General features: G+C 44.9%; 1 protein-coding gene, 1 long non-coding RNA gene and 3 other non-coding genes across 7 annotated transcripts in view; 4 read left to right on the top strand and 1 right to left on the bottom strand.

Annotated features, from left to right (window-relative positions):
* tmeff2a (transmembrane protein with EGF-like and two follistatin-like domains 2a) overlaps positions 1–16,258 on the top strand; it is a 64,439-nt gene extending 48,181 nt beyond the window's left edge. For 2 of the 3 annotated variants that reach the window (XM_057039902.1, XM_057039916.1), the window contains exons 5-10: positions 2,741–2,837; positions 9,603–9,751; positions 10,651–10,710; positions 10,890–11,010; positions 14,511–14,678; positions 15,432–16,258. In XM_057039902.1, coding sequence (XP_056895882.1) covers positions 2,741–2,837; positions 9,603–9,751; positions 10,651–10,710; positions 10,890–11,010; positions 14,511–14,678; positions 15,432–15,528 — 692 coding nt within the window. In that variant the 3' untranslated portion in view covers positions 15,529–16,258. The remainder of the gene's footprint in view (positions 1–2,740; positions 2,838–9,602; positions 9,752–10,650; positions 10,711–10,889; positions 11,011–14,510; positions 14,679–15,431) is intronic. The other variant, XM_057039907.1, reaches the window with a different exon arrangement.
* A 697-nt stretch (positions 16,259–16,955) lies between these two features.
* On the top strand, positions 16,956–17,037 carry trnas-aga (transfer RNA serine (anticodon AGA)). The gene has a single exon. It is a non-coding gene; the product is annotated as a tRNA-Ser (tRNA).
* A 389-nt stretch (positions 17,038–17,426) lies between these two features.
* LOC130527157 (uncharacterized) lies at positions 17,427–23,736 on the bottom strand. Its single transcript, XR_008950947.1, has 2 exons — positions 21,550–23,736; positions 17,427–21,456 (listed from the first exon to the last, which is right to left on the bottom strand). It is a non-coding gene; the product is annotated as an uncharacterized LOC130527157 (long non-coding RNA).
* On the top strand, positions 19,231–19,312 carry trnas-aga (transfer RNA serine (anticodon AGA)). The gene has a single exon. It is a non-coding gene; the product is annotated as a tRNA-Ser (tRNA).
* Positions 20,935–21,016, top strand: trnas-aga (transfer RNA serine (anticodon AGA)). The gene has a single exon. It is a non-coding gene; the product is annotated as a tRNA-Ser (tRNA).
* Positions 23,737–23,756: the final 20 nt, after the last annotated feature.

Raw genomic sequence — 23,756 nt, 5'->3', positions numbered from 1 at the left:
TAGGTTTAGTATTTTTACACACGCATTGATTCCTGAATGCTGTGATGAATCATCTCTATGTCTGAATCTTGACTCTTGCCCCAAACTCTCCAAATACCGATGATGTGTTTGTAGCCAGTCTGACCTTCTCACCTGAAGCGTCAGTGAAACCAAAAGAAGGAGGGGGAAAAACAGAAGGATTTGGGAGAAATGAAGGTGAGGCAGAGATGAAATTGGGGGCAGTCGAGCAGTCTGGTCGACACGCCGATCGATACTCGGTGATCTGGATGGTGTTTGGGTGCTTTTGGGGTGGGGTGGGGGTGCTAGAGGGCTAATCATTTCAGTCATTACCCAGTCGTGTCTGCTGATTCTGGGGGATTAGCAGACACAGAAGCAGGGGAGATGTTGTGTTAGCGCTACAGGACACTCGATAGGGGATTTGAGGAGCAGCAAACACTCGCCTCTCCCCAGTGGAAACTGTTTGTGTGTGTGTGTGTGTGTTAGCTGAACAGTGATGGGAAGAAAAAGTAGACAAGTTTGGAATTAGCGTCATGCATGTATGCACAAACCTCTAAGTGCCTGGGCGTTTATGCGCCTCCCTTCCTACCCCCCTCTTTATGCGGCTGGTCATGTGACAGCGCTACGGAGCAGCTGGAGGGAAACTCCAGCAAAAGTATCTGTCACAATGTTGAAATAAGGTAATTTACAACCATGTCAAGCACTCACCAGTGGCACAAGTGGCTGATGCGATTCCACTCCCAACACTGCCAAATATAGGAGGCTGAAACATAAGGAAGCCAAGACTGCATAATTGATCTGTCATGAACACCTGACAGCAACAACATGCCTGAGATAAGAAACGCCATTGAGGCAAGCAAGCGTTGAGCACATTTGCGTGATGAAAAAAACAGACTTCGAGTCGAGTCGAGTCCGCTGGTCAAAGAGAAGGATGTATTTGTCCTCTGTGTCTCGTGTATTGCAGCTCTGAGGGAAATAAATTCACTAAATTAGGACAAGAAATTTGTAACACAACGCCTCGCATGCAGGAATAAAGAGCTCCACTTTTACTGGGACAGGTTGGGGCTAATAAAAACCTTCTGTCAGGTTACGGGGCGTAATGATGTGTAGCATGTGCAGTTTTGGGAGTTTGCGCCGTGCAGGAGACTAAAGTGATGAAGTCAGGTTACTTCTTGACCTTGGTGTACGTGTCCACAATATGCAGATGTAAATTTAAACTAGACTTGATTAGCCAGTAGCTGTTGTCTGCTGGATGGACGCAAACTCGCTAGCCTCGCTAGCTACAATTTGGTGGATGCTAATGCTACCGGACAGAAGATAAGTGGACGTGTGGGAAGACAGAGATCAAGAGGGGGTGGAAGAGTACCCAAAATAGAAAAATGAATTTGTGACAGGCGCTGCTGGTATCGCAGGTGACTGCCATTGGAGAAATACTGAATCTGGCTGTGCCTTTAATACACTGTTAAATTCAGCAGCAGTACTTTTGCAGAAAGGCCGTTTGCTGAGCGGAGGAGGTATTAAAGCTGCTCTGGTGGGCGACAAGCCAGCGCAGTTTCACACCTTGTTGCCATGTCAGGGTAAATGACCTGATGCTGAGCTGAGCCAGAGCTATGGGTGCAGAACGTATATCACACCAGCCGACAGCCAATGCTGAGCATTCAGAGCCGCCCTCTGCCGCCTCCACGGACTCAACCCCGACAGCGTGACATCCTTAGCAAATGGACCTTTTTTTTTCTCCCCCTGTTGTGAGCTGCATTGTGAATCACAGACACGGGAGACAGTGGGGTTAATCTCACCTAGCAACCAGAAAAATCCCGGCTGAAAGTCGCGAAGGAGGCGAGTGAAACGCTGACTGGATTCAACGGCAGGAGACGACGCAGCGAAGTTAACTGACTTTGACCTTAAAAGAGTCAAATCCAACTTGCGCTTTGCAGTGGAAAATTAGGTTAAAGCTCTCCACCGGAGTGCTTTCCAAGTCACCCACGGTGTCACCGGGGATCAGGAGAAATAACAAGAGATTCTGAGGGGAAAATGAAAGGCAAGGCTCCGGAGCAGCTCGTGCTAGCAGCAGTGTAGGTGCCCGTGCATATGTGTGTTGGGGAGATTAAAGATATGACAGCAGGGAAATGATGCCAAGTTCCACCTCTTCGTCTTCCTTTCCAACGTTGTCCTCCAGGGTGCTGGGAATTTTAAAAATAGAGCATTTTTAATGGAGAAATGGGCCGAGGGGGAAGCAAAGAATAGCGAATCTCGCTGAGACAGGATTCCTCTGTGGTAGTAGAATGCAATTTGAGATTGACCAGATTGCTTTTTTTTTTTTCCCCCGGTTATTTCGTCTCCCCTCAGCTGCTCACGAAGTGTGATATGCACCCACGGGGTCCCTAAGCCGCCATAAGGCTGACTCCGGTACCGCCAAGTACCTCCAAAACCCAGTGCAAGAAAACCAGCAGCACGGAATAAAAGACGGAATCCATAGAGATCAATGTGGATACTGGGAATGATGGGTGAAATCAGGCACGCAATAGGAGAGGCCTCGGGATACGGGAAGGCTGGAGGAGACGACTTCAGTGGGCTTTTCAGATTCACATGCAAGATTGCAAACCTCTGTTCAAGACTGCATTGTGGAGGAAAGGTGTATTTTTTAGCTCCGCTGCCTCTGGGATTCACCTGCGATACCACATGGTACCGATGTGTTTCGGCGTTCCAGGCCTCCTTTCTCACCGTCTCTTTCTGTCCTTCGCAGGAGGAGAAGGCTCAGCTGAAACCGGCCAGAAGGAAACGTCCACCTGTGATATTTGTCAGTTCGGGGCGGAGTGCGATGTGGACGCGGAGGATGTTTGGTGAGTGAACTCTTCACCTTTCTTTCCTCCGGTGGAGATGGATCCTTCATGTTTAAGGTGACTGATCTTTAATACGGCTGAGGAGGAAAAATGCTACGGATTTTGGATGTTTACCTTCATTTTCGAAATCGCCGGGTTTTGCGGCGTTTGCATGCAGAATCAGCAACAATGCGAACATTAAACTTGAGCTAACCTTCATTTCCTCACTAACTTTATCCTGCTTGTTTTACTTTCCTATTTCTGGTGTCTTGTTTAAGGGCCATTGCATGAAACGTGCAATATTTAGCAGTCACAACACAACTTTCCTCAGAGAGTCTCATCGGGAAATATTTCGTTATTTCTTTCTTTATTACTGAAAGAATCAATAGCGACTCGACCTCGCAGCTTCAGCCATTCAGTCAGATATCTGGCACTATATATTCCCCCTATATGTGATTTTTGTTGCGCGTTTGAACACAATCTCGGTCGAACTCCTTCTTCACGAGGCGCCGTCTCCCTGCCGACCACCTACAGAGGTTTAGTGCACGGCTGACCACTTCATTTAACCTCATTTACCGGAACGGGGCGCAGAGAGAAAAGAGTGTTTCACTTATTCTGGAAATCCAATTACCATCGTTACAGGACGCCAAAAATGACTCACACAAGGAAAACAAGTTCAGTGAAGCAATAACAGTGGTCATACACGTCGCCGTTTCTCCCCGATGAGACGGATGCTGGTGATGTGCCTTCACCTCCTCTCATACATCAGCAAGGACACAGCACTAAAACCTCCTCAGGGTCAGAGATAGTAAACATTTGAGCCCAATTAGACTCAACTGGCAGAACCAGGAAGTCACATCAGTGTTTGCTTTCTGCAGCACAAGCGAGGCTTAAATGAACCAGCATCCCTGAATTTGGAGTGGAACACGCATCAGATGGTATCAGCCAGAGGAAAGCAGTGCTTACGACATGAAATTAGAAGGGCCCCGAGAGGGCGACTCTATCAAACGGCTGATGTAATGGCGAGATAATGTACCCCCGCGTGCAGTAACTGTGATGCAAAGGAGCCGTTTCACGGTGCATTCTGAGGCTGGTTGCAAATACCAAACAGCTCCACTCCTCCTGATGGTGCCCACTTTCACAAATGTGCTGTTATATTCTGCTAAAACATAAAAATGGCTTTATTGGCAATTTCTGAATCCCCAGGTCAGAACAGCAGAGCGTATCGTCGATGAGGGCGCGCGCCGGACTGAAAACAGCTGAAAACGGAGCTTTGAGCATGCACAGCATCACTGGAACAAGGGCATTTGCACAGTGTACTGCTTCCTATTGGACATTTACCTCCACAACACAAAACAGGAGCCAGCCTGAGTCAATATTGTGCCTTGTTGAAAAAGCAGTTTGCTACAAGCAGACAATGGATATTTAACCGTACGGTCGCGCCCGAACGGAAGACACAAGTACTCGTTAATCTCCGCGGAGCCTCCAGGTGTTTTGATAAGAACATTCCTGGCGAATAATCAGACAGGTAATTGCAGCCTAACAGCAGGTAATTTTCATCAAACAGCAGTCAACCTTTGTATCGGAGTCAGCTCATTTTCATTAACACGGAGGGTTATTCCAATCAGACAGCAGCTGATTTTAATCATACAAAGTGTCAGTTAATCAAACATTGATTGGAAAAGGGAACCCTGTAATCATGACCAGGTGACAGGAACGGGTGGTGTTTGCGGGGAAGCGTTATTCTTATTTTCATATAAACAATACCGAAGGATAAATATGTTACACTTCTGAGCCACTACAAATATCAAGGTGCTGATTTGTGGTTTCACCCATATCTGATTCTGTTTTACCTGCAAGCTGAAACAACCCCGTGAACCAGCTTCTATCGAGGCTGCACTATCAGCATACATTAAAGATTTTATGGAGCGTCATGCAGATACAGACTTATTCTGATTTAAGGGTCTTTGGTGCGCGCTGTTTGTCGCTAATGCGCTAAACCGACTGAGGGTGAGTTTCGGAGATGTGGTTGCTTTTTAAGCCGCCGCGTTTAATGCCACATCCACAACCGTTTGTCAAGCTTATCTGACAAAGACGGCTAGCAAATGTGCAAAGTGTTGATTTTTTGCGTCTGAATTCTCCAACAGCTGCCGCTTCGAGGCTAAGCTGTTGGAAGGAAATGGGACTATGTACAAAAGTTCGTGACAGCTCTTGTCAGTCTTGTCAGTCCACTCCAAAAAAAATCAAGAACCATGATAGGGCACTTTAATTGGTTTTACCAGATCTACACTCCATCTGACCCTGGTGAGAAAAAGATTCCTGCGCCAACGCTCTTGCCTGTTATCTCTATTCTGAAGGCAGGAAGGAGGCAAAAGAGACCAATTTACCGCTCCAAGGTCAATAAATCCGTCACAAAAATCCATCTAGATCCATTTGTGGTGGAAAAAGTGTAATTACCCACGAATGCTTTCAAACCCATCAATAGCACCCTTTGGTGTCGTGGGAATTAGCGTTAGGAAGCAGACAGCACCAGCTCAAACACTTCAGCTGCTTTCTCATCCAAATTACCAGGTTCCTGAGCAAGTTTACTTCCTCCGCCCTGACCTACAGATTCTAAAGCCTGAAGATCTACAATCAAACCAATGAAAAGGAAAAGGTGGTGCATTACAACCACAATTTAGCCTGTTGTCAAAAGAAAACAAGGCAAAGCAGCCAGACGTGTGTAGCTACTGTTGACAGCAGTAAATAATCTGTGATGTATTTTTTCTGCCTTTGTTTGTGTCCTCATAGTTGTTTGGCGTGAGCGTATTTGCTTTAATCATTTGGACACAAACACGTACAGTTCTTTGTCCCATTTCTCCCCCATTTCTGTTTTAGTTTAGCTTTTTAGTTGTTTCTCCACGCTCGCACTCCATCAGCCGCTCTCTCAATCTCTCCGTGTCACTTTTCGGAAAAAGGATTACTGCGAAACGCGAGGCGAGGGATTATGAAAATCAATGCCGCGAATTGCCGCAGTGATTTCACCTTTAAGAAGGCGACGCGATGCATCGGCTGTTGATGGCGGAGACAAAGTTTGCATGCGTGTGAAGCGGGAGCAAGTCGTCTCGGGGTAACTTTAGATTGAAGGGCAATAATCAAAGAGAACTAATCAATACAACATATCCTGCAAAGCCAGTAACCCAACACGTCTCCTGCACAGTGCACACACACACACACACACACACACACACAGCTAACGTGCACACAGCACGCGCACAGCTAACTTTCACTGCATCCTTTACACATCAGTCAGCAGAGTGTGAGAAGCAATTTTTTGATGTACATTTGCCTGCAGTTCATCAGACATTGATTATGGTCTCATTCACGTGCGCTCAACGCTTGGTAGATGCTGCGTGTGCACGCGCGCAGCAGCATTGGGTTGTGTCGATGCCGTGTTGTGCTGTAGTGCCGATTGTGGAGAAAGTGAGAGGCCTCATTAAAAATGCATGGAGTGGAGGCTTAAGCCAGCGACCATGCAGCAGCTGCCTCTCGGGGGTGGCCGGGGATCTCCTCGACGGGCAGCGGTTACTGGCAGCGCGCTGCGTGCACATTTCTAACGGCGCTGCCTTATATCCGCGCTTCCGATTTTTGTCTGGAGCGGAAACTTAAGATTTCCCTTTGATCTGGAGCTCGTCACTTTTGCCCGCTTTCACGTTCAGACTGCTCCCATTTAGATAGTTTGTTAGATAAGGTGCTGGTAACGCTGTGATTGTAAGCTTAATCTTGGCTCGAGGGCGGCCGCTGCAGTGGTAGATCCTCTGTTTCAAAAAGATTATATTATAGATGGCTTTTATTTTCCCTCTTTGTAAATTATGTTTGGACTGAAAATGATCGTGAGATGTCTTTGTCGCATAGAGGAAAGTGAAAACTTCACCATTATCTACTTTGGGTCAGTGATTGGCTCTTCAATGATAACAAAAACAGCGTAAAATGCTTCCAAGACCTTTGACAGGGAAGAGTAGCAACACGACATGAAGTGTTTTCAATCTGCTCTTGTTTGCGTTTATGCTGGAGCCCAACCAGGGCGGCAGAAGCGGTTGATGTAACACCCACATCAACATTACGTTAAACTACTCTATACCCATGACTAATGGGTATTTCTCCCCGTTCTGTCCTTCTCCCTTGCCCTACTCCCCTTTTCCTCCTACATAACATGGCCCACAAACAGCTGGAGGCTCCCACTGTATCGTGGGCTAAAACCCCCTTTCCAAAAAAAATAGCTTTTTTGAGAAAACCACAAGAGTTGTGATTTTTTTCCCCAAATAATGCAGCGCACCCAATAACACACTGTATTAGTGCCTCGCCAAGTTTTTCCCCACTTTCCGAATTGGAGTTTCTTGCCCGTAAACGCTGCGAGGTCTTGTGATTGTTGTCTTGACTGAGTTAGCGTTAGCTGCTGGGAGGGAAAACATTTCCTAGTAAGTTACTTTAGCTCATGTTTGAGTCATTTTTCTTCTTTTAACTTTGTCACGGATGACAGACATAAAAGAAAGTCCTGACAGGTTTTGATGAGAGCCATCTGATGTTGATTGCTTATCAATGTTCCTGATTTCCGTCTGCTTCGCTTCCCCGACAGGACAAATAAATGGATAAAAATAACTGACAGTGTCCTCGCAGTGACAACACGGAGCAGCTGCCTCCAGTTATTTCAGGATTATTTCTGCAGATTGAGCTCAAACTCGCCTCGCGACTACAGACTTTGTGTTTGAAATTTGGGAATGTGGGTTTATGTGATGGAGAAGCTGCGTCGGCTCGCTCACAGTGTCACGCTCAGTGTCATGTGGGATTTTGGAAGTTGCCGTCACAAAGCTCTGCCGCCTCTGAGGCGTAACGAAGCCGTTCTTCGCTGCCTCCTTTCTATGCTGATCAATCATTACAACAGTAGCTGAGCACAATATCCTTGCTGCACAACATTTTAATCAACATCGACATCGCGGCGTCTATAGGATGAATCCTTTTAGCTGTGTGTGTGTGTGTGTGAGTGTGTCGACTTGTACTTGCTACACACTTAGTATCAAAGTACTTATTCTACTAGCAAAGTGAGGACATTTTGGCAAATAAGGAAATTTTTGGTGATCATCAGAGCATCAAAGGACTGTTTAAGGGTTAAGACCTGGTTACGGGTTGAGGTTCGAATTGGTAAGGTTAAGGTTAGGATTAAGGGGTGAGGTAAGGAGATGGAAAAGGCATTATGTACAGTATATGAAAGTCCTTTTAAAGATAGTAGTACAAGGATGTGTGTGTGTGTGTGTGTGTGTGTGTGTGCCCAGCTTCAGAGGCGCTGAATGCTCGTCTCTTACAGAGAACTAGGCACTATGGGAAAATGAAAAGGCCGCAAGAATAATGACAGATTTCTAATTACAGAATGTAACATTCAGCGCCGCTCAGCAGCGACTGTCTGAAGTCAGTGCGTTGAAGGCAATCTCAGTGTCATTTCTGCTGATTAGGCACGCTCTGAGGCCGCGCCGCCTGCCCGCCGAAACGCGCACATTTTCACAGGAATTCGTTTTGCAGCCGCAAATTGCCTGGTTAACTCCTGAACGCTGAAAGAAGCACCTGTTTCGCAGCAGGAGGAATGGCCACGTGCCACAGAAAGGCGCCAGAAATAACAGCGCTCCCAACGGAAACATGTTTCGTCAATTAAAGAATTAAGCCACAAAATAAAACAGAGTTTTGGTCCAATGGTGGGGGGGAGGAGGGCGGACTGAACAGCTTGTGCTGAAGGCAAATACCTTTAAAATGTGCCTTTGGGGTGTTTTATTCCTGATTTCTTGAATCTGTTGCACTTGCTTTTTTATTTTTTTCCTTTCGCCAGATTTTACAGGTCACTTAAAGTGAAATAGGTCACTTAAAGTGAAATACGCCGCGAGGCAAAGTCAAAGTGTGCGGTAAAACGGCGGGCACATATTTGAATGGTCTCCAATCCGTGGTGGTTATTGTGATATACTGTTACTGTTCTTTGACCTGTTTTGGATTCGGATGGCGGCGGGGCAGCGTGCTATCGGGGAATTGTCCCTTGGGGGTTTTAAAGGAATCCTAAAGCTTCCAGTTTAAGGTCAGAAACTCCTCCCACTGCATTAGCTCAACCAAGATTCACATCAGGATTTTTTTTCCAACAGAATATTTACCATAACTTTAAAAAAAAAAAAAAATTCTGGATGGAAAAATTGCCTCTTTGCCACATTTGATGTGTCAGAGAAGCTGTCACGAAGCTCCCTTGTGCATTTTAAAGTGAACTTTTTGACTCTAGGAGATCTTTTTTTTTCTTTTCACACGTTTACAATGTTGTCCTGTGTTATTTCCCTCTGAAATATGTAAATGTGCAGCTTTGTTATCAGCAATTCTCTGCCTATTTTTAGCCTCCTGTCATTGTAACGGTGCATCAATTGTCAATCGGGCCCTGCGTGCAGCTCGTCTCCTTTATGCAAAGTTAAATCCATTTGCTATTGTGTCAGGCTGAATGTGCAAAAACCCAGTCTGAACAGGATTATTCTGCACGGTCCAACATCCAAGGAGGGTTTTCTTTTTCCTTTTTTTTTTTTTTCTTTTTTCTTTTGGTATGTGTGTCTTATTTTTAATCCCTCAATGATTTCAGTGTCCCCCTCAAACACACATAATTGTCTCCCAGGTAAAGATGCTCTCATTGTCATTAATATTTCAGCCCTCATTTATTTTGCATCGCGACACAGCTCATAAATAAACGAGCGGGGAAGTTTGGCGCTCCTAATGCGATTTCTCGCTCGGCAGGTGCGTTTGCAACATCGACTGCTCGCACATCAGCTTCAACCCGGTGTGCGCCTCAGACGGCCGTTCCTATGACAACCCCTGCCAGGTGAAGGAGGCGTCCTGTCAGAAACAGGAGCGCATCGAGGTCAAGCACCTGGGTCACTGCCAAGGTCAGAGGCACCAACACCCACTGTCTGTCTGTGTGTGTGTGTGTGTGTGTGTGTGTGTGTGTGTGTGTGAGAGCTAAACGCTTCCTGCTGCTTCAGCGACACACTCTTTTAATTAATCGAACCCTCAACCAAAGATAGTCCCAAACCTGCGGTGGTGCCTTCATTGTTGATGCCTGTTGAGAGTTTGTGGTGAATGTTCATCCCTGTTTTTAAGAGTGTTTTTAAGCCTTTGTGGTTCGGCTGCATTGTTCATTTGAAACAGTTGCCGGGATGAAGCTGTTTTATTAATCTCTGCTTAATTACTTATATTTTCTTTTCCGATTCCTTTGGGAGATGGCTTGTTTTCAAAAATAAAAATAAATAAAAATACATTTTCCTCCTGTGTGTGGAGGATTTACATAAGCTGATGGAAGGGACATGCACACAAGTTCCTTCTCTGATATCAGCAGCTCGTACTGTACATTCCGCTCTGGATCCAATTGATCGAGATGTGCGAGGCAGTATGACGGCTTTTAGGGGTAATGGAGAGGAAAGCAATAAGGGCTAACCATCTCTGGAACACAAATAGAAATCTGTATTCCGTCCACACTAAGCCCACGGGGTCAGCCCAGCTTGATCGATCCCGTCTCAATCAGGGTGAAACAAATGTCAAGAAACTGAGACATGCGGACCGACAAAAAGTACTGAGGTGTAAAGAAAATCGCCTTGTTAGCAGGAAGCTAACAAGCTCATAACAATCCATAAGAACATTCTGATTTTAGGACGTCAGCCATCATTTCGAGATGATGTCGGGTATTTTCTCCCATCAGGATTTCAGACGATGAGAGGATCTTTACTTCTGCTGCTTCTCATAAGCAGGAGGCATCACTTTGATTGTTGGCTGCCTTTCACTTCTGCAGGTGACATCATCAATGGGAACAAAGGCAGAGACGGACACTTTGCACGAACCGACCTGACAGGTGAGAGCGTGTCGGCACACACCATTCAATGCTGCCCCTCATCGTTGCTCTTCCTCTCTTCCAAATCCTGCGTTTGCCGTCACACTGGCATCGCTTACGTGCACAGCCGGCCCTCGGCGTGCAAGCATTCACTATTTATGGAGCATGTGTCTGTTTTGCTGTTTGTGTGTTTTACACAGTGGTGGATAAAGATGATCCGCTCGCCCACGGACTTTACATCCCCTGCCCAGATCACTACAAAAACTACTGTGTCCATGGAGACTGCCAGTTCCCCAACAACCTGGCCCAGCCCTCCTGCAGGTACACACAAATAGGGACTTGAAGGAATTTAAGAAATAATCAGTTTTTGAACACTAAAACCAGTAATGACCTGGCAATTACTTCTCTTTTTAATTTCTGGGGTAGCGAACCCACAACTAGGGTGAACCAGTCCTACACGGTCAGCATCCAGCAGGGTTTTCTGTCCCACTGGGAAGAGAACTGGGAAACTTTAAGTTTCCCTGAAGTGTTCTTGTGAGGACGTATCCCACAATGCATTTCACTTCGGCCAGTGACAGCGGCAGCAGTAATGGTAGCGAGCACATACGTCAAAGTACAGATGTCTAAGAATGTTCTCCAGATGCTCATAAGGCCATGACAGGATTCTCTGATGGAAACTAAGTGGACTGACTAACCCGAAACAGCAACCAAGCAATTACACGCAAATGTAATTAATTGAGATCATTTCGGAAAAGGGAATTCAAATTTGCTGTCCCAAATGATGGAAATAATTTAATTTTAATGTAATGTTCTTGAAAAAACAGTTACCTTTAAACTTTCAGGCAAAAGTTAAATGTAGCACAAAATGGGGGGGTGGGGGTGTCAAGTAAACCAAAATTCCAGAACCTCAGAGACAATATAGTGTTACTTTTTTAGTACTGGGAAAGGCAGATATCCAGTTTACTGAAACCGATGACCCCACAGTGTTTGTGTTGCCTCTCAGATATCAGATTCCCCACTGTGGTTTTAATATTGAGTGGGAGGAGTAAATAGTTTTAATAGATATTGATAAAAATGGCTACGGTACATTCTGCTAATTACACTCTACTGTGCGTTGATGCTGCAATCAATTCCAAAAATAACCATCATATTGGCTGCAGTGTTTCGACAGTAAATCAGATCTGATGCTGCTCATCACACCCCACACACACACTCACACACACCACCCCACCCACGTCTCTAATTTGCCAACGCCCAAAGAAAGTCTGTAATATGAGACGGCTAATCAGTTGTGAAATTTAGCAATTTCTAGGCGAAGTGCTGCAGCCTGTTTATCGTTTTCGTCTATAATCAGACTTGTTCATGGTCTCTGATTACACTTCGCTATGCTGCGAGGGGAAAAGAGATGATCCCAGCTCTGGCTGGAGGAAAAGGCCGCGCCGCTGGCCACTGAAATGTGCCGCGCCGCTTCAGGTGAATCCCACGTGGGATATCACTCTGCTGAGCGAGGGTGTCGAAGTATTCCTCCCCTGCAGCCTTCAGTTTGCCGGCTGCCTCTCAACAAGCCGCACATCTATCCTCTAACGACAGCGCTTGGCAGTGAACGCACCGTCGTGCTGCTGTCAACTTTATTGATGAGTGACACCTCAAAGCTGGCTTTAATGCTTTTCCCTAAAGCTTCGGCGCTTGGAGTGGGGGAGTGAATAATAGATTTACATTTGCCCTGGGGACAAAAGCAAAACTTAGCCCTTCTGTCTCGGTCTCCGCTGAGCATTTGAGGGTGTTTAGTGACGGCGAGTCAACAATACTCCCGATACATTCAGCTCAAATGTCTTCTAAAAGAGAAACTCAGGAGGCCTTCACAAACATAAGTAAGTATTTCTAACCTGGCTCCCACCAGCTCACCAGGCCTCTCCGACTCACAGCATGAAGCAAATCTGAAACATCTTTACTGCCCCCTTGTGGTCAGCGGACGAATAGGCGATGTGATACGCAGGGAGGGAGCAACAAACGTGGTCGTCCTTTTGCTGCGTGCGCGTGCGTGTGCTTGACTTTTCAACCAAGGATGCGAAGGTGTTGGTTGGTAGCAGGGGGAGGAAATAGAAGAAATGGGTTCTTTTCTGAGGACAGTGATCACTTTTGTTAGTTTCTGTACATGTTCTTCAAAGTCCCTCTGTTGTTACATAAAATGAATCCCAAAATGAGCCACACTTGGCCTGAGCTTTGGATCAAGTCGGCTATCAGAGGCAACAGAATCGGCCCACAGCAGACTTTATTGCCCCAGCTGGACATTTAATGTATGAGTCTTTTTTTCTACTGCCTGAAATTGCCATCAAACAATGTATAATTTATACTTCTTAGTATGCAATTAAGATAAACAGCAGTGGAGATTTAAGATGGATGCAATAAAAAAACGACTTATGCTTAATTGGTTTGCCTGATACAGTTGCCAAGAGCTGCAGTTTTCCTTTATTACAAACAGTAATTTACTAGTTTTTCTAACAGTTGCAGTTTGACTACATCTGTCACTTTACTGGAAGGTTATTTAGGTCTTTTACATCATATTCTTTACCAGTTTCAGAACCTTTTATTATTTCATGGGCAGCTGCTTCCAAGTGTTAAAAACAAATGGGTGAATTAACAAAAATATACCTTGAACTACCTGTAAAAATTGGAGTGAGAATCATTTTCCATCAATTTAACTAATTCAGATGAGCAGAACAAAGAGGTCCTCGTGCACAGCACGGCAGCCCACAGGTGTGAAAACAACTGCAGTGTAATCTCTCAGCAAGGATGAGCTCAGATTATTCTGGGTCTGACAGCATCGCAGCGAGAGACCAACAGACACGAATTAGGTCGCTTTTGTCCCCTTTAGTCTGACAAATCTGGCCAAATGGCGTTCACACTGAAAACCACTCCATACCCTTCAATTTGGCTCCTCTGGTCAGCTCTCGAGAACACCGTGGATAAGAACCAACACCTGCCAACGCTGGCACAACACCGTGCCCGTACAGATATTTACCAGATCACTCTAAGATACAGATTTGTGGCAAAGCTTGTGCAGTCAAAGCTGTTTTATTTTGGACTTAACAGAATAATCACGTGTAACTGCTTTTGGGAGGCTCAAAATGATTTCCAGTTTCCGGCATCACGTTGAAAGGACACAAAAACTCCCCCTGGGAACATCTGGTGCAGTTTTTAGCAGCACATCTGTCATGGTTTCACGCTGGCTGAGGTGATGCTAAAAATGTGAAACGAACCATCGCAGACCAGCGATCGGTCGGAGGGGACGGCTGCAGCTGCTCATCCCTGGGCGACGCAGAAGAGACAAGATACTGTAGCGTACAGATCAAAGAAACATCAACGTCCTTTTGACAACGACAATCCTCTTTACATCCTCCGCAGTTGCTGGAAATTTTAAATGCATTATACACCTTGCGAGTCTCCTTCTCTGTTACTACTGCATTGCATTGTGGGATGCTGCTGCGATTATTGTGTTGCAACTACGCTATTGGTTGATGTTTACCTTTGAAGATATAAATCTCCCATTTGTTCCGAGTCGGTTGGGGATAGAAACTATAATTCTGTGACGTGGAAATAAAGAGGAACACATGAGCCATCACTCCACCCCCCACCCCCTCCCCCACCCCTACCTGCTGCGATTCTTATCAGCCATGTTCAACCAAACAGTCACAGCAAGCAGCCATTGTTCCTCCACAATGTCTTTGCAGTCAGGTACTGACGTTTCAATTAAGAACACAGAAATAATTAACCTGTCTCTTCCCCCCCCCCCCAAACGGTGCATTTGTGCATGGACCCAGCTGTCACTTGGGCTTCAGAGGCCCCCAGTGTGATATCAAGGAGTCCAAGGACTACAAGGTGCTCTACGTGGTGCCAGGATCCGGAAAACTGCACTATGTCCTTATTGCCTCCATCATCGGAGCTCTCCAGGTGGTCATCATATGTGTGGTGGTGCTCTGCATTACCAGGTGAGTTGTGCTTATGCACACACACACACACATACACACACGCAGATATTTGTGTGAGCGAGGATCCATTTTTGATTTTGCAGGTGTTTTGTATTCAAGGTGGAAACGCAGACACAGGCGCTGCAGCTCGTCCGCCTCTGGCTGACCGAATGCAATTTACGACCTTTAATAAAAGATTTTATAAGAGGTTTGTTATAGACAAAACTGCCCCTCTGAGCACAGTTGCTGAAGAGGAGGAGGGACAAAGTGAGAGCGCAAGCACTTGCAAAGGGAGGCGGGGAGCGGACGCTAGGGAAGAAATGAGAATTTATTATAGCACTGACTACAGTTACAGTGCCGTTAATGCTTCCTGCTACTCAGCAATATCTATTCAAAGGAAAAGACATGCAGAAAAAGGCTTGTTAAAGTTCACAATAGTTGAGCACAATGCTCCGAACGGTTATTATAGAGGCTGAATGAATGTACAGATGGTCTGGTAACTTGCTCAGCTCACCGTCCTATCGCTGTCGGCCAGACAGCTGTATAGTCCCTGTATTGTGGGCTTTGCTTAATGTTAGCATTGTTGTTATATGGACTTTCCATTCACTTAAAGGACAAACAGGTGGGAGCCGAAAAGGTCATCTCTCTGCTTTGCATCCCAGGATCTTAGGTAGAAGCCCGACGACGGTCTAAAAAATCCAAATGGACATATCTGTGTATCTTTATAAGCTCTCAGTACCTCAAACTGACTCCCACATTTGTGTTTGTGTACAGAAAGTGCCCACGGACCAACAGGATCAACCGGCAGAAGCAGAACAATGTCCACTTCAGTTCCGAAAACACCATGCGAGCCTCCACTCGACTTATCTGAGCCCAGACACGCTGCACAGAAGCCGCGTCCAGTTTTGATGTTTACCCCGCGTCCCCATAGGCCAGGCCAGAAATTTAGCGTCCACCCACCCTCACTCCTCGCCCTCTCTCCCAGTGTGGATTTCAAAGATCACCAGGGAAGAACAGCGACGCGACAAAGACAGCAGCGGCACGTTCTAGTCGGTGGTGGTGGTGATGATGATGACGGGGATGATGCCGACGTCTGTCGCCGCCACTACCGAGGATCCCCCGGTTAAACGTTTGTCTCCTTGCACCTTGTCACTTCTGCCCAGGGTTTTTCTGAGAAACTGAACCAGGGGGGATGCTGAGAATACAGAATGTATGAGCCTGTGTGTGTGTGTGTGGGTGGCTGTGGGTGTGTACGTTAGATGTGTGAGGTGTGGTAGAGGTGGGCTAGCCTGTGTCTTTTGATTCTAGATGAGGGGTTAAAAAAATTCCAGGGGTAGTGATAAGCAGGGTCATGGGCTTTACATGGATGTATGTGTTGTCAAGTCCGGGAGCGGGGTGGGGGCTACACGTGATGCCTTGCACTTTGTGTTATAGGAGACCTTTAACAGAGAGCACAATGTTACTATAGAGCTCTCTGTTCGGTTGTGACGACCATGTCGGATTCTATATGTTGGGTTCTATTTCCAGTAGTTATTACTACATTGTCTTGATGGGGTCATTTTTCTGTAAATGTAAATAAATAATTTATATCACGAAATATAGCATTGTGTGTCAGCTTTTCTTTGTGGTGGGATTAAGCAATGCAAAAGCATGCGGGTAGACAAGACGGTAATGTTACACTCTCCAGCAATGGTGACAAGCTGCTGATACAGTTTTGCTTTCATTTTTGTTCCACACATGAACATATAACTCAAGAACCATGCTGAGACAATCACCTCAGGGCATCAACAAGATAGTAAGAACATTTATTATTATTATTGTAGATTTTGATTTAATCAAAGTCAAAAAGGTTCAAATGCCTGTAAATGGGAAACTGGCAGGATGAATGAAATTGTCTTGACATCAAATCTGTCATACAATTCAATCTTTTTAGTTCAAACTACTGTATTCTATTTCTGTTTCCTTCCATAATTAATAACCATTTATTTTGATTAGAGTGTGTTTAAACTCAAACACAATTATGTTTATTGATCCTGACTTCATAAGCTGAATTGACAGACAGACAGACAGACCGACCGACCGACCGACCCTCGGGGTGAAATTTAATATAGCTGCAGTTTGTACCGTTATTTACAGCAAGATTTTGCGTTTTACACACCACCCTCCGAAATGTAATTCGACCGCAGCCACAAGATGGTGCTGCGTTCGTGGCGAATGCGCAAAAATATAGTATAATATTTAATATAGTCATTAATTAATATAAACTTTATATAATGGCAAAATAACTCGGGGTGCTGCGTTGTCGTGGCCGAGTGGTTAAGGCGATGGACTAGAAATCCATTGGGGTCTCCCCGCGCAGGTTCGAATCCTGCCGACAACGTTCTTTAAATTTTTTGATACGAGGTCATGAGGATGTTATATTATGGAACGCCAAAAGTATCAGACCATCTTGACGACCGCTCTACAGGTTGTATTTGTGTGTCAAAATACGAAAGAGATCGATTGTTTTCAAAGCTTTTACATCCGACGGAGTTTTTACTTTAGCCCGTTATTTAGCTGGATTCCGCTAAACTAAATCGGGGCATTGTATCTGGTTATTCTAAATTACTATTACTGTCTGTCCAGGCGACACGGATTTGTCATTTTTCCAGTTTGGTGAGACCGGATGTGTGGACCTTTTATTGTGAAGGGCGGAAGTAGCTCTGTTTGCTTTCAAGTGTGCTGAGATGCTATGAATAAGAGGGAGGGAAAATAATTTAAAAATGCAGATCCCGTTCAAAAGAAGCATTTATTTATTGTAATAAAATATAGGCATCAATATTGCTTTGGTTTGCCACTTCAGTCTGCTGAGGAACCCACACTTCTAATAGGCAACAATTACAAAGAAATTCTGTTAAAACTTGAACACATTGCCATAAAAACACATAGCATGAAAACAATATTAATGAGTTAATAACCCAGTTCAAGGGCGCATCTTAATTTGAATGTGCATCATGTATTTGGGCTCCACTGTTTCGTACCGGGTTTTCCTCGCTAAGTCCGCAACAAAAGCGGCTCTGTAAAAGTCATTATGTAATTTGTTTGTAACCAGCATCCAGTTTTGAAGTCATCCTGTACCAATGAGGCTTCAGTATCTTCTGACCTTTTACATGGATTTTCCATGTTTTGGATCTGGGATGAGACAGCAGCGCTTGTTAGGGGTCCACAGCTGTGGATGGACTCATTACACAACCATGCTTAATGCATTTTTGCCATTTTTGTCCATTAAATTTTTTAAGTTTAGCGTGGCTTGTGGCTCTGCGTGCACTTGAATGGCAGTTATTTCACCCCCTTTTGTTGCAGAGACCTTCAATGCTACTCACTGTAACAAACCTTGTCAGACGTTGTGTGCCCACTGGACCCAGTCAGAGTAATCCCCCAAGTTTGATTTTAAATAACAGTGAGCTCCCCCCCAGAACTGTGAGTTTCTCCTCTGAAAGGAGGGTCAGCAATGTGGCAAATCCGTCCTTTAAATGACAACAGGATCAAGTGGAAGAAAGACATATGGCATTTGCGCAGCAACAATATGTGGAACTGATGCATCCAACCTACAGTCAGAGAGAAAAAGCTGCTTGGGAAGCTGCCAAACGTTCAAAAAAAAAAAGTTCAAGCACGTTTCCACAGTGAAGTAAAACTTGAGCCATCTGTGGGTGGACCATGTGCTGCTATTCTTGGAGCCTGTTCAATTAACAGCTCGTAAGAGGTGCTTGGAAGGTGAAAACAAACTGTATCTATTTTAAATTGCAAATAAAACTTAAAATCCAATGGTCTTGTCATGTTTTCAGGGAAGATTTAAAGTTGTACATTGAATAAATAGCAAATACAGCAAAAGTGCGTGCCTGACAGTTTGTTAGATGGTGTTGAAATGATTGTGATGAACTACATAAATCTATACAAGCAATTAGCAAAGTGTGACTGATATAAATCAACATACATAACTCAGAATAAAACAGAAATCAAACAATATAAATCAACATATCAGAACATCCAATGTGAAAACATACAAAGTATCAAGGTAGGTTTAGATGAACTGTGCAGGTTATTATCATTAATGTGCAACTTGGTCAGTAAGGGTGAAGGTATTGTATTAACAAGACTGATTGCAGTTGAATGAGCCAGAAACATCAGGATTAGAGGTCTCTGCTTGCCAGAGGTGACCTGAGAGTCACTGCTTGGGCAGGAATGACTTCCTGTAACGGTTGGCTGGTCCAGTTGAGAAGGTGCTCACCTGTCTCTCCAGGCGTTGCTAGAGAGGGTGCTCAGTGTTGTCCATGCTGGATAACAGTCTGCTCAGTGTCCTCCTCTCTGCCACCACAGTAAAAGTGGCCGGTTTGCAGCCAATGACAGAACCAGCCTTCTTAGCCAGGTTCTTTAATCTGTTTCTTCCCTATTAGACCACAGCAAAGAAGAGTGCACAGGCCACAACTGACTGGTAAAAAGAGTGTGCGCGTCATTAACGCGTTACAATGGAAACACAAATACCGTAATAAACACAGTTGCGCAGACGAGGACGGTATATAAAAGTGCAGAACATGTTGTCGTGGCCGAGTGGTTAAGGCGATGGACTAGAAATCCATTGGGGTCTCCCCGCGCAGGTTCGAATCCTGCCGACAACGTCCTATGATTTTTTTGTCATGAGGATGTTAATATTATTGAATGCCAAAAGGATCAAGCGGTAAAATATAGGCATCAATATTGCTTTGGTTTGACACTTTAATCTCCTGAGGCACCCGTACTTCTAATAGGCAACAATTACAAGGAGATTCTGTTGAAACTTGTAAACATTGCCATAAAAAAGACATAGCATGAAAACAACAATGCTCGATAATGCCCCCCCACCCTGCAGGTTCGAATCCCGCCGACAACGAAAACGACTTTTGACACCCCAGAAGAAGACACAGGTACACTGTCACGGTCTGTGAGTACACGTGTGACAGTATTCCGGTGTTTCGGTAGGGAAACACTAATACAACCTGTTGGAGTCACCAGCTCACTGCAGGCTGCTGCCAGTAAATCTCATTGTGACACATACACACAGTCCTTACTGTTGTAGAAACCTCATCAAAACAGCTTTAAAATGGCAAATAGTTAAGAAATTTGCACAGCAACATGAAATACTGCACATATGTTACACTCATAGGAATGAGGAGTTGGTGGTGGGAGTTTAGCTGAGTGTTGGCAGCTGGATATACTATATGTCTGCAGCTGAATAGTTTGCATTCCGTGTTGTGCTACAGTATGCCAGGGTGCTTTCTACTGAGCAGTGGCAGAAACTCCAGCAGCTTTGCAGATGGATGCCCCTTCCTGCAGTGTCCTGAGGAAGTGCAGTTTCGGCTGAGCCATTTTGTTCCTGTGAACAACTGCTCCGCTTCTTCTCCGTTATTTCCATTAGCAGTAGCTGCTGTTTGGTGTCATCTGGAGTCCGCGCTTAGCTCTTTTAGCTTATTGATTTTTAGTGATGGGATGTTTTCACCGGGCCACACAGTCTGCGTACTTTCCCAACAGGCATTTGAGGTTTTAATGCAACGCTTATCTCTGAAATGCATAACTTGTTTGGAGTGGCATGTCAGTACAAGCATGCTAGCTTTCCAAACAAACCATGAGGAAAATGTATCCACCTCTAGAGAAAAAAAGATTACTGTGAATGATAGGTGAAGACAGATTTAGCGGCAAGCTCAAACTATTTGGAAGGCTCAAAAAATCCACATGGTTGCTGAAAGGTCAGCCTAGAAAGCACTTATATTGATTTTGCAATCAACAAATTGCACCTGAACTCCTCTGAGGCTGACAGATGGGCTCATTACTTGAAAACTGATGGTTTAAGACACATATTTTTCACACGTTGAGTGCATCTTAACCCCAAACCCTTGAACAACAGACCCTGCAATTGCTAGCATGACAGAAATAGCAGAGCAGCAAATATACCATGTTGGAAGGCTACCTTCTTGCGAGCACGTGTTGAACACATGCTGGCCAGTGAAAGGAGATCATTTAAAGATCCATCACCATCTGTTTTGGTCCCAGCATGCCATTTTCCACACTGTGGGGGCCTTTGATTTTGTAACAAAAGGGTGCCGTTACTTGTTTCCTTCCCACTGTGTGACCAATCACCAGGCTGGTTGTGAGGGGCATCTGTGCTATCACAGGAGTCGCAACCCAACTGCTATTGATGGCAATCAAATCGACAGAACCTGAAACCTTGGTCTGGGTCCACAAATTTGTTTGCCATGTCACATCTGTTGTTGTGGCCGAGTGGTTAAGGCGATGGACTAGAAATCCATTGGGGTCTCCCCGCGCAGGTTCGAATCCTGCCAACAACGCTGCAACCTTTTGAAAACAGTCCCGTTGTGTAAATATTTGCCCATCACTGAACAAGGAGTGGGCAGAATGTTCAGCAACTTTGCGGTCCTTGCTCTCTATACTTCCAATAATTCAACTTGGCTGCTTTGCAGTAGTCAGCAAAGAAAAACAGAACCTTACCATCAGCTTTTTTTAAGGTAAAAATGCAAACAGCACACGTCTGTGTAAGTGTTTTCATCCAGGCATCAAATCTGTGTCTGTGTGAGGACCCATCATTAAACCCTACAGTCCTGCCAGGGGCACTTTATTCACATTCCTGTGTCCTCATTACACAAACGTGGGGCCTACAACCACATGGAGGGCCACACAAACCATCTCACCGCCATCCTAAAACAGTGGTTCAAGATGAGGTGATAATGGGGAGGAATTCTGCCCAGGATTCATTACACGTTAGTGTTGCCTGGAGGAAAAACAGGTATACATACATGAGTGCAAATGGGTTAAATAAAGTGAAGAAACATGTTTATTGAGCTTTCGTGGCAGAATCCCTCACCTGTCCAGGTCGTCTGCCAACCGCCAACGGTTAGAGTCACGCCACACCCCCTGCTGAAGCAACTCCAGGAAACGTTCCCAGGATGCTCAGCTTATCCGGTGACTTGCAGCGGCTTGTTGGGTGAAATGACAGAGCCATATTTCTGCCTGACAAGAACAGACTAAACAGAAAAAATCAATCAGTAAAAAAAATATCCACTTAGTGTCACCTGAAGCCCAACTAGCAACTCAACATTTTTAACTCGTTCTCTAGTATTACAGTTGTTTTAGCACATGAGGTGAAAGTAGTTTTGGAAACGCTGCAGAAATTAGCTGATAACAGTTTGTAGGGAAATGGAGGAAACTGCAGGGGGAAAGGAAGAACAGGGAAGTTTGGAAAAACGTGGTCAAAGAGTCGGAGATCAGAGGTAGGAATGGGAGGTCAGGCTCTTATGTTGACAAACTGCACGTCTCCATGGAGTGGCAACGACAGAGCGAGCAGCGAGACACACTGGGGCTTTCAAAGCTTTTTGGCCGAGCGCGCCTTAACACGTCACCTCGGGCGGTCTTGATGCCCACTGAGCGGATGATCTCAAGAGGACGTGTCAGTGTTTGCGGAATTGGGGAAACTATTGTGAATGCAGGACCGGGAGTCGTGGAAAAGCGTATCAGTCATATCAGTAGAGTAGCTGCTTTTGACAGGAGCAGTTTAGTCTTTTGGGAAATCTGTGGTGATGCAAACAAAACCCAGATTTCTCCTCTCACGTCTGTCAAATAGAAAACTACCTGGAGAGCAGGGTAACAGGATGTGATGCTGTTCAAAATCACATCGGGGCCAAAAAGACTGTTCCCAAATCAGCTATCATGGCGTGTTTAACACAGATATGAGTCTTCCAGAAGGATCATTAAGGTTAATGTTTATTTTGGGGCTAATTCTCTCACAGATGTCTATCAACCCCCCCATTTCATAATATCTAGACAGGAAGGTAAGGCAACTTTAATGATTACTGTGGAATGTGTGGCTATAAAACATGATTAAATAGCTTTCTTTACAACACCAAGCCCAGTTGCTATCATGATTTCATCCATTCATTCTGATAAAACATTCATAAAGGCTGATTAATGATTAACACATAAAATAAGTAAATATTGTCTCCACAGCCCACTATGTAGAGGAAACTGCAAGTCAGACTGCAGCCGGTTAGCAACCAAACCAAGCCCAGCCGAGGGCTTTTATGAAATTCCAAGCCTCACGTGTACAACAACAAAGCAAGCACAATCTCTTTTTGTGGGTCAGCAGATCTTGTTGTAGTAAAACAGTAAAACAAAGGCACCTAACATATTCTTCCCTCCTTGCTTCATCCAGAAAAGAGACGAGGAGGTCAGAGAGGTCAAAGGAGTTTCAATGCGCTCAAGAGTTGTTTCTACATTAATGATGATCCTTACCTGTAATGTTGGCTCGGGATTAAAGATCTTTAAGATCTACAAATGTTTCTGTCACCGCTATCAATCATTCCATCTTCTTGAAGGACATATTGTGATCAAAATATATGGATTTATTCAACCTCTATTACTCAGTTTGTAAAAGAAGGTAGCGATATAGTTTGCTATCTATTAGCCTGAGGAGTTTAAACAGGTCATTTGGCATTAGCACCAAATAGTTGTTGGTGTATTTGTTATTCATTGTTAAACCAGGTGCATGTTTGCAAATTTAGAATTTCAGGAACTTTATGTGATGCTCTGATCAACTTCTACATCAGACTCAGGCAACATTGCAGTCGCACTGAAATGACTTTTTGAGTCCTGCAAGTGCAACAATTGCTGTGGTGTTGATACAGGGAAATGGAGGCCAGGGATTGATAAAGTATGAAGGCATGGCTGAGCTCATTGTTGAAACAGGGATTTCCCACGTTAGCATGTCAGAGTGCCCCATGCAATGGCGCCCAGCTCAAAAAACAAGAGAGGAGGGCAAAGGGAGGGGAAGATTCATTCTGCAGAGTTTTGCAGAGCGATCCCTAAAACCGAACTTTCCCAGTGATTCCAACATACTGGAGTCCTGTACAGTCAAAAAATGCAACATGCAACAGCACACAAAAGTTGCTTTGAAGCACATTTTGCAAATGCAGGTAGGTACAAACAAAGTGGAACGCCCCCCACACACACAAAGAGAGAGAGAGAGGGAAGAGAAACTCTACCTTTATTCCGTCAATAGGGCTAGGCCTGCACGGT

The sequence above is a fragment of the Takifugu flavidus genome, chromosome 1 (assembly GCF_003711565.1).
Source record: "Takifugu flavidus isolate HTHZ2018 chromosome 1, ASM371156v2, whole genome shotgun sequence".
Lineage (NCBI taxonomy): Eukaryota > Metazoa > Chordata > Actinopteri > Tetraodontiformes > Tetraodontidae > Takifugu > Takifugu flavidus.
Note: the sequence above shows the minus strand (reverse complement) of the source record. Positions and strands in the feature narration are given on the sequence as shown.